The sequence below is a fragment of the Cydia pomonella genome, chromosome 27 (genome assembly GCF_033807575.1).
Source record: "Cydia pomonella isolate Wapato2018A chromosome 27, ilCydPomo1, whole genome shotgun sequence".
In the NCBI taxonomy this organism is placed as follows: Eukaryota; Metazoa; Arthropoda; class Insecta; order Lepidoptera; family Tortricidae; genus Cydia; species Cydia pomonella.
The window spans coordinates 3,712,242-3,722,869 of record NC_084729.1 but is presented as its reverse complement, the minus strand read 5'-3'; the positions used below and the strand labels follow the sequence as shown (position 1 = coordinate 3,722,869).

Below are 10,628 nucleotides of genomic sequence, written 5' to 3'. Positions count from 1 at the left end.
AATAAAAACTGGTTTCTCCCTATGTCGGTGTCTATGTTTACGTGGCACCATCAAGCCGACCGGCCGTTGCGTCGCTCGTCGAATAAACCGTTTTTTTTAGATTACAATAAAATTCTTAAACGTTAGCATTAAAGCATAAAATTTCGGAGGAAAACTGAAATAAACCGGTATTTACCGGTATTTTAAAAATCGGTTCCGAGCCTTGATCTTTTTTACTAGATTTTGTTATAAAATTCAACATGTGTCATCATCCCTATAGACAAATAGAAGTGCTGTAGTAGAAAAAATACTATAAAGGTCATTAGTATAGAGTGTGGAACCTTCCATAGTCATTACTCATTTGGTAATTTCATGGCACAAATAATTGGTATTGTGTTTTTTTTAATTCAAAACCCACAATAATGACTCATAATCTTTCGGACATTGCTCAAAACGGTTTTGCAAACAATAATGTAGGCTTATTGTCATTAAGGTAATGGCGTAAAGACTTTCTAATTTAGTTCCAAGACTCCATTCGTCAAGAAATGACGTGCCGTAGGTGCCGACGCCGTAGAATCGTAATTACAGTTTTTTTTTATAGAAAGTAGTTTAAAAAAGGAAATATAAAATCTTAAATTAATAGGTACTGATGTGCAAGTTCGGAGAGTTATAAAAGAGGTGGTAAATATCTCGGAAATTTCACAGGAAACAATAGGAACTTTCATTTCGGAAATGGAGAATTTAGATTTCCTTACAGGATTTTTTCCATGTGGGAATTTCTCATTTTTGGACACCTGACGGTATATCTGTACCAAGTTGTAAAGTTAGGTTCTTAAATGCGGATGACCCGAAATGTTGACAGCCCTAGAGATAACCGAAGGAACGCTCAAGACGAATAGCACCGTGACCTTCAGCTGTTGATCATCGGGCTTGTTAGACAGTGGGATTTCTGTACTCTCAACTCTGTCTAGTCTCTGTTCTTGACTCACGGTGCATTAGCGTGTAGAGTCACACCAAGATAAGTTGGCATCGGTTTTGATTTTAAACGTCAAACTTCTATGAAATAATGACTTTTACTTAGCCTTATCGTTGCCAACTTAGTTTAGTCTGACTGTACCAATCAGCGCAAGCGATCGTATATCATTATCATAATCGGAATAGAGTCCGTCTAAGCGAATTTCGTACCGACTCGAACAGAACAAACTGACGGATTATCATTAACCTCGTATTTTATAGAAAGGAGGGTGGGTTATTTGGCCAATAAGGGCAAGCGGTAAGTCACTTATTCGGGTTAAAGAACATTTTTATTTTCTCAAAAAGAAACCTACATTTCACTTATATGAGAAACATTTTTCTATTAAATTTGATGAATGACAGTGTCCGAATGACATCTATTGCTCATTTCATGAAAATGTGCTCCAGACGGTATTTTGATAAAGGCAATCACAATCCAAATCCACTAATTAGGGAAGTAGTTAGCTAAACACCCATTCCGGTAGTAAACCCCCTAAAAAGGCGTCCTAAACATGTCCTCCAGGACCCAGAGGACAAACTAACTACAGCAATTAATAAAGGTTCCTTTAATCCGCCTAGGCGCTTTCCCGTAGGACCGTACGGAAGATTGTAGACGTGACAAATGTTACAGATGATGATTTCACCCTTCATACTTAGCGATTTTTTTTACATATACATATAATTAATGATACCCTACCCCTACTATAAAAAGAAATAGGCAAATAGATATAAGTAGGCATCGGAGTTTTTATCGCACGATAAGACTAATAGCGAGCTTTGGAGTCGACATTAGCAATAAAATTTAACTCTTATTCATACTCATACCCATCCATCTATGTATAATTTATGATTTTAATTTTATAATCAAAATGTTTCCAAAATTTCATATCAATCGAAAATCAGGAAGTTGGTTAAATTTAAGTTCCAAGATTTGTCCCACACCAACAGAGCAAGTTAAAAAAAATCTTGTAATAATAACCAACCTTACCTCCATATACTTACGTTACAGAATCGCTCCTCGAACGAGTACGAGGCGGTCAAACACCACTGGTTTTACCGAGTGGACTGCGAAGATAAGTCGACTTGGCGCGGGTTCTCTGTCATGGATTCGAGGGCTATAGAAAACGCGTTTCAGAGCCGTGAGTATTCTTTTCATCATTGGCCAATGGCCACACCATCTGTTGTAGATGCTTGTTGCGGCGCTTGTGGGTTTATGGGGCTGGGCATCGCCGTTGGAGGCCATAAAGCCATACGGAACCATGCGTTAAGCAATACGGAAGATTGTAGTATGTTTTAGGCTCCACGTGGCCTGTTTTATACTCTATTTCAGATAGGATTTGACAAAAGGGAAATAGTTTCTATAGGATATCATTGATTAAGTAACATTCAGGTAACAACCTAGTTCTAAGTAAAATATTGAAGAAGAACATAATTCTACCAATCATTTTAGCGACTTTAAGGTCACTCGTTGTTTACAATTTGCTATATTATAGGACATTATTACTCATATTGACTAATAAATCTCACAGTAAGCTCAATAAGGCTTGTGTCAACTTTGCTCCCGCTGCGGTAAACGAAGTTGCCGCTTTCCGCCTCCGTCGAGCAAAAAAAATAGTATGCGCACCACGGGAGGAATCCTAGGACATTCCACCGCGCGCCATTTGACAATTTTACATGCGGCACGCAATGTCCTACTTTTCCTCCCTTGGGACACAAGTAACTATTGTGTAGTTATTTACTTTTTTTGGTTAATTTTACATAAACTTATTCCTATTCCAGCGAATCTAAATGAAAGTACGCTGGTTCCGACCGACGGTGGCAGATATGACGTGAACGTGATCGGACGACTGAGGATAGCTGTGTATTGGTCGGATAAGCCAACCAATGTCCGGAGGTTCAAAGCTTTCATTTTAATCTTTTAAAGCTCACAAAATAGCCAAGGTGATTTCAAACCATCTTGTCCTAATGATTATGGTTAGAAAATGCAAAAGGAGGGTCTCTAAATGTCTCTATAGTTGACTTTAACAGTAATTAGAATCATAGTCAGACCAAGAATTTGGCAGCGATTTTGACAGTCCAGACGGTCCAAATGTCAAATAACGTCATTAATTTCATAGAAGTTTGATCTTTCAAACTGACTGAAAATCGCTGCTACCTTATCTTGACTTGATCTTTGACTCTAAACGTTATGTTTGTCCTAACCTAAAACCTATGGAGTGTGGATTAAAAGGAGTGCAATCTCTTATGGTAGAACTGTTGCAAAAGTGTCCAGCTGTCAGCTATAAATAATAGTTCCAAATATCTCCAGAGTAGCGCTAGAGTAGCTAAGAACCTAGGCGTTATTGACGGAGTGAAGTGCGCTGTCTATGATTAGATTTTTTGTTCAAGTACTCTAGGTATTGTAGCGCCACCTATTTAAGGTTTTTTGATGACACTTTTTGGTATATGGAGATTTCTTTCCTTACCTCCACCTTCCATACTAAAACCATTAGGTATCAATTAGGGTTGACAGACTTCAAAAACAAGTAGCGTAGTAAATTATGAACTAACTAACAATATACATAGGTGCTTCGAAAGTAAAATGCTGTAGTGCAAAAACCTATTTGTTTCTGCACACTTTTTAAAGCAACAATTACCCTCTTTCACATCATGAGAAATGAAAAGTCATAAATGATTTAAAAAAAAGTCTTATTTGTATCTTTGTACCCAAACCATTAATATGAATTATAATATGATCGTTGTTCCGTTTCAGATGCAGTTGGTTCTATAAGGGCACCACTGATGCGCGGTATGTGCCCTATACAGAGGCCGTGGCTGAAAAATTAGAGGTATACAACTATATATAAAACACGTCTAATAAAATAAAATCACCCATTTCTGACCGCTTACCACGATTTCTGTTTTCTGGCCGCTTACCACGACTTCTGTTTTCTGACCGCCTACCACGACTTCTGTTTTCTGACACCTTAGCACGACTTCTGTTTTCTGACCGCTTAGCACGACTTCTGTTTTCTGACCGCTTAGCACGACTTCTGTTTTCTGACAGCTTAGCACGACTTCTGTTTTCTGACCGCTTAGCACGACTTCTGTTTTCTGACAGCTTAGCACGACATCTGTTTTCTGACCGCTTAGCACGACTTCTGTTTTCTGACAGCTTAGCACGACTTCTGTTTTCTGACCGCTTAGCACGACTTCTGTTTTCTGACAGCTTAGCACGACTTCTGTTTTCTGACCGCTTAGCACGACTTCTGTTTCTGACAGCTTAGCACGACTTCTGTTTTCTGACCGCTTAGCACGACGTGTGAGTAATTTGTAAAGCTATATACCATAAAGTCAGGATTTTAGAAGTTGTTCAGGAGAACGTAACCATGGTAACAAGTCACATTAATAAAGCGGCCAAGTGCGAGTCGGACTCGCCCATGAAGGGTTCCGTACCATTTATGACGTATTAAAAAAAAAACTACTTTCTAGATCTCGTTCAAACCAATTTTCGGTGGAAGTTTGCATGGTAATGTATATCATATATTTTTTTAGTTTTATCATTCCGTTATTTTAGAAGTTACATGGGGGGGGGGGGCACATTTTACCACTTTGGAAGTGTCTCTCTACTACTATTCAGTTTAGAAAAAAAAAGATATTAGAAACCTCAATATCATTTTTGAAGATCTATCCATAGATACCCCACACGTATGGGTTTGATGAAAAAAAAATTTTTGAGTTTCTGTTCTAAGTATGGGGAACCCCTAAAATTTATTGTTATTTTTCTATTTTTGTGTGAAAATCTTAATGCGGTTCATAGAATACATCTACTTACCAAGTTTGAATTTTGAACAGTATAGTTCTTATAGTTTCGGAAAAAAGTGGCTGTGACATAATCGGACAGACAGACGGACATGACGAATCCATAACCGTTTGCCATTTGGCTACGGAACCTTAAAAAGGGCTCGTGCACAAATCACGGGAAGTTTTTTCGGCTAGTTTTCTTAGTTTCGTTCACTGTAGAAAAATTATCCCCCTTATATCCCCCCCTCCAACGAGTACTTCCTCCTATCGAACTTCGCGTGATTTTTGCACAAACCCAGATAGACCCAATTAGTGAACTAATATTGCTTTGATATTCCACTAAATAATAACGTTCTAATTAATTAGTTATAACCCGTTGTATTTACTTACGTACTATTTTTTATTCATATATACAATTATTATATATCCAGGTGGAATACCGTCACGGTATAACGACAGGGGAATGGCACCGCCGTCTGGTTCTCCCGAACAACGAGTTGGTAGTGATGCACGGGCCGGCAGTCATGGTGCATTTCCTGCAGGCCGGCGCCACTGACGCGTTCAGTGCGCCAAATGTAAGTTGCATATTAAATACTAGCCGATTTTGATTATATTGTTTTGTTTTCATTTTTGTTACATTTTCAAAGTTTGTTGGTTAGATAGAGTTCCCTATTCTGTACAATATAAGCGCAATTTCAAATCTTACGAAAACGTAATGGAATTTTCAGAATTTTGGTAAAATGGAATTGTAGGTAGGTACATACTTTTTGTCCCAAAATTGGATTGCGTGTTTTTTCCTACCAGAATGAGGAGCTAAAACATACTAAATTTTATCATAAGCTAAATACTACCTCGCGTTGTCCCGGCATTTTGCCACGGCTCATGGGAGCCTGGGGTCCGCTTGGCAACTGATCCCTAGAATTGGCTTATGCACTAGTTTTTACGAAAGCGACTGCCATCTGACCTTGACCCAGAGGGTAAACTAGGCCTTATTGGGATTAGTCCGTTTCCCTCACGATGTTTTCCTTCGCCGAAAAGCGCCTGGTAAATATCAAATGATATTTCGTGCATAATTTCCGAAACACTCATTGGTACGAGCCGGGGTTTGAACCCGCGACCTCCGGATTACAAGTCACACACTCTTACCAATAGGCCACCAGCGCTTCTTTGCTAGGCCACCAGTGCTCCTTTTTATCATAATCTAACAAACAAAAATTGACATAAAATTATAATTAGCCCCGCTATCCTAAAGAAAAATTGTGTAGTTAAGACCAACGTTACGGTTCAAACTTTTTTTTTTATACTACGTCGGTGGCAAACAAGCATACGGCCCGCCTGATGATAAGCAGCAGTATTTACGCCTGCAACTCCAGAGGAGTTACATGCGCGTTGCCGACCCTAACCCCCTCCCGCCCCTCGTTGAGCTCTGGCAACCTTACTCACCGGCAGGAACACATCACTATGAGTAGGGTCTAGTGTTATTTGGCTGCGATTTTCTGTAAGGTGGAGGTACTTCCCCAGTTGGGCTCTGCTCTAGATCTGGAATGACATCCGCTGGCTGTGCCCTACCACACAAAGCGAGGTGACATTCACAATGCCCATACCTCTCTTGTGGACGTAGTTTAAGGACGTACCCGGGTCCAAAAAAACTTTCTAAAGTAAGGCTAACGAAACGAGATAAATAATGTAAACAATCTGACCGTTACTTTTTTTATATAAATAATTGGAGACAATCTTACACAGAATTTGAAATAGATGTGGATTGTCAAAGAAAACTGTAGCCACAATTAATTTACTGCCATCTTTCGACACATGATTATAACGCCATTTGACTAAGGGTCCTTATTTTTTCACTGATATGTGTTAAATTTGTTCAATATCAAAATCTCCTTAACGTTTTGAACGCCAAGAACACCTAATGTCGTGCCCACAGCGCCAAGGACAACTATAGGTGTTATGGCGGACGCTGTCAAAGTAACCTTCACACTTTGGAGTAAGGTTTACATTAGCTCGCTTGCGCCCGGGAGCTTGGCGTTTGAGTGATGTTTGTGTTTATGACATAGTGTTCAAAGGGTTAACGTAATAACTGAATGGCGCTTCATAGAAAAAGAAGTGTTGGAAGCCACGTCCCGGGCCCGGAACGTTCTAGCTATCCTTAGCTGTTCTACGTGCCCCTGAGAGGTACGATTAGGGAACTATGATCCTAACCTAACCCATCCTGTCCCCTGTCCAGCTATTCACCTTCGGCAAGCGTGTCTACCGAAACCCCCCCAAGTTCAAAGTATCCCTCGACCAGCCGGCCAGGATCGACCATCTCCTGCTCCTGGTCCACGGCGCTGGTGAATGGAAGTGCCAGAAGGACAAGATTGTTAGTTCCTTAACCTAACCAAAGATTAAATAATTGTAAAAATGTGTAGTCTAGAACGAGCTAGAGTTTGACAGCTTAAATAGATGTCGCTTGTAAACTAAAGGTACTGTTACACATGCTCTAAAATAGCATGCTAAAAAGCGTGCTACTGAGTATGCTCAATACGAGCATGCTTATGGGCACTTTACATTTGCTAGCCATGAGCATGCTAGTTTTAATATTTTACTACTACGATACTAGCATGCTCAATAAGCAAACCTGTTCACACGCGCTAAAAGCACGCCCCCCTTCACCCGCGCTGCAGGTAGCATGACCAAAAAATCGCACGACCGTTGATTTTTGAGCAAACTCAAACTGAGCATGCTCATTATTAGCAATGTTTAGACACACATGCTACTAAGTAGCAATTGCTCAATAGTAGCATGCTTTCGTGCTAGTAATCAGCATGTGTAACAGTCGGGATTAATTAATAATTACTGCAAATAAAAAAAGATATGAATACCTGAAAGCTTACATTCTGTCTCTCGTTGCGTTGGCCTTACTTTTAATTTAGCTGTCAAATTTGAAGCACGAATGTATGGAGTGTGGAATTAAGAGGAGTGGCATCTCTTATGGTAGAACTGTTGCAAAAGTGTACAGCTGTCAGCTATAAATAATAGTTCCAAATCTCTCCAGAGTAGCGCTAGAGTAGCTAAGAACCTAGGCGTTATTGACGGAGTGAAGTGCGCTGTCTATGATTTGATTTTTTTGTTCAAGTACTCTAGGAATTGAAGCGCCACACCTATTTAAGGTGTTTTGATGGCACTTTTTGGTATATGGAGATTCCTTTCCTTACCTCCACCTTCCATACACGAATGTCTTAGACATCACGCGTACGATACAATCAATAGTATAGTAATTACATATCCTAAACAAATAATTTTCTTTTATTATTTGGTCTGACGTTTTGACGTAATGACATAATATCACGTAAGAAAAGTCACGCTAAATAATAAAAGTGAATGCACGCGCTTAAGTCCCGTTTCATTTTAAACTATCCTAACCCCAAATTTAACCCGTAACCACTAATGATGACGTGTTTATGGTAACCGATTATGAACTTTAACGAAACGAATGTGACCACATTCGTATGTCAGTGGTTAAGCATTAATGTTTCTCGTGATGAGAAGCCACCCCGCGCCGAGAAAGGATTCACACAGGCGTCGAAGGAGAGGAGGCCGCGCAAGGCGCCTCGCAAGAGCCAGTGTGGCACGGCAGAGCCGGATATTGCTTCTGGCCTGAGGGTTGCCACACCGAACACGGCGCTATATGTTTCGCGCCTGCATGTTTCCGCCACGGCAGAAGATGTGGTGGAATATGTCCGCAAGAAGATTCGTTACGAGCTGAAAGTATTCCAGCTGCGATCGCGGCATTACGTGCACTTCAGCTCGTTTGTGGTGCGCGTCCCGCGGCCGCTGCTGGAAACCATCGCGAGCGCAGACTTCTGGCCGAAAGGTGTGATATTTCGGCGGTTTCGTGGGAATCTGCCGAATCCCGCACCAGAACAGGCGGCGCAACCGAAAACTGCGTCGTCAAAATGATATTTATATTTTAAGATTTTTATTATTGTATGTATGTTAGTCTGTAAGGTATGTATATATGGGCCATAGTTGCCTGAAAATAAATGATATTTTAATTTTTTTAATTTTAATTTAATTAAAGAATCCGTCTACCAACTAGCCGAGATCGACAATCTGCCAATAATTGTTGATCATTCCAAAGAGGATTAAGAAGACTAAGAGTGATCACTCCATACAACGGTTTTGTCACCAAAAATACTATTATTTTCGTAGTCTACATCTAGCGTCAAGTAGCGGAACTCTCAGTACTGCTACTCGACAATAGATGTCGCGGCAAACAAAAAGTCTAATGCTCAACGATTCTCCGTAACATAACTAGAGTAACCGGAACTCAATTTTCAACTCCTACGCGTACTCTGGTTATAATATTAGCTGAAAATTGTTGAGCATTAGACATTTTGTTTGCCGCGACATCCATTTTCGAGTAGCAGTACTAGTATGTATCTAGATGTAGACTACGAGAATAATAGTGTTTTTGGTAACACAGCCGTTGTATGGAGTGAGCACTCTTAGTCTTCTTAATTCTCTTTGATCGTTCTGAACTACCTAGTATCTACGTGTACTAGGTACTTCCCTAGTAACTACGTCTTGCTTGAGAGTGACTCTTGTATTTTATCTTAATTTATAATTTCGGGAGCCCCTTTGGATACACTTCGACCCATCGGGATCATTTGTGCAATTACCCCCTTAAGAATGGCCTTTCGCCTACTCAAAAGCTGTTTCGACCATTACTTGTGTCGGATGATGGAGTTCATGAGCAGTGCTTTGAATTCCTTCGGTTCCAGATAGCCTGCTCCGTAGTCCTTCTTTCTTTGTCTGGCGAGGGCGAGACATTCACACATTAGGTGTCTTACTCTTCTCTCTCTCTCTCTCTCTCTCTCTCTCTCTCTCTCTCTCTCTGTTTCTTCCTCTTCTTTTGCTAAGTTTCCATTATTGCTCCAACACTCTTTGCATAAAGAGCTTTGAGTGCTTTAGATTTATTTATAATTACCTTCAATATTTATTTTAATTTTTAATAGGTGTACAATGTAGATAATTTTAATTATTAAGTAATTATGTTCGACACAATAATTATTGTTGAGAATTAATAATAATAAAAAAAAAAGATCCATGAGCCTATCAGACCCTTATATCGACCATTATAAGGATAAATCGTTTTTTCAGCAATCCGCCATGCGCCCGCGCGTCGTCCGCCGCGGCATCGACGAATCGGAGATCGAGGACTCTGAACCGTCGAGTATAGACCATCTGCTGTTACTCTGTCACGGCGTCGGCTCCGCCTGCGATATGCGGTTTCGAGCCGTCGAGGAAGTTGGTATGTCAAATAAAAAAATTAAAAAAACCGTCTTGGGCGGCACCCGAGCTGGTGACCTCGGGAATCCAGTCGCATGTTCGAGTCTCGCCGGAGGCGTTGAATATTTCGTTTATTTCAAACATTGCAGTAGCGAGTTGTCTGGTCGCCATCAGATATATCGGAGCGGCCAAGGTCCTCAAAAATATCTTAACACTCATTCTAACGCCTAAGCTAGAGGGCGTGTTCAGATGCTGTACAGTCAAAGAATTTGATTAATGTAGGAGAGACTGGGGAGACTTGGTCACCTAAATTATAAAACATAAATTCATTGCCTATAAATGAAAAATAACTGTCTTAAAAGGAACCAATCACTATAATGTTCTGACTTTGACGACGTAGTCGAGTTAGAATTGCTATGGAACAAGTCTCCCCTACCATTGTTCCTTCTCACAGTGACATATCAATATGATAGTCGCTAGAAATCTTAGAAAATATTGTCATTTTCAATGTACGATGTGGTAAAAAGGAAATAAAAAACCGGACTCGCCCACCGAGGGTTCCGTACTTTTTA

At 40.2% G+C, this 10,628-nt stretch overlaps 1 protein-coding gene across 3 annotated transcripts in view; it reads left to right on the top strand.

Moving 5' to 3' along the window:
- LOC133532394 (uncharacterized) overlaps positions 1–10,628 on the top strand; it is a 130,112-nt gene that overhangs the window by 103,017 nt on the left and 16,467 nt on the right. For 2 of the 3 annotated variants that reach the window (XM_061871013.1, XM_061871014.1), the window contains exons 4-8: positions 2,003–2,132; positions 2,773–2,887; positions 3,746–3,821; positions 5,208–5,351; positions 9,928–10,078. In XM_061871013.1, coding sequence (XP_061726997.1) covers positions 2,003–2,132; positions 2,773–2,887; positions 3,746–3,821; positions 5,208–5,351; positions 9,928–10,078 — 616 coding nt within the window. Of the gene's footprint in view, positions 1–2,002; positions 2,133–2,772; positions 2,888–3,745; positions 3,822–5,207; positions 5,352–7,009; positions 7,145–9,927; positions 10,079–10,628 lie in introns of all 3 variants that reach the window. The other variant, XM_061871012.1, reaches the window with a different exon arrangement.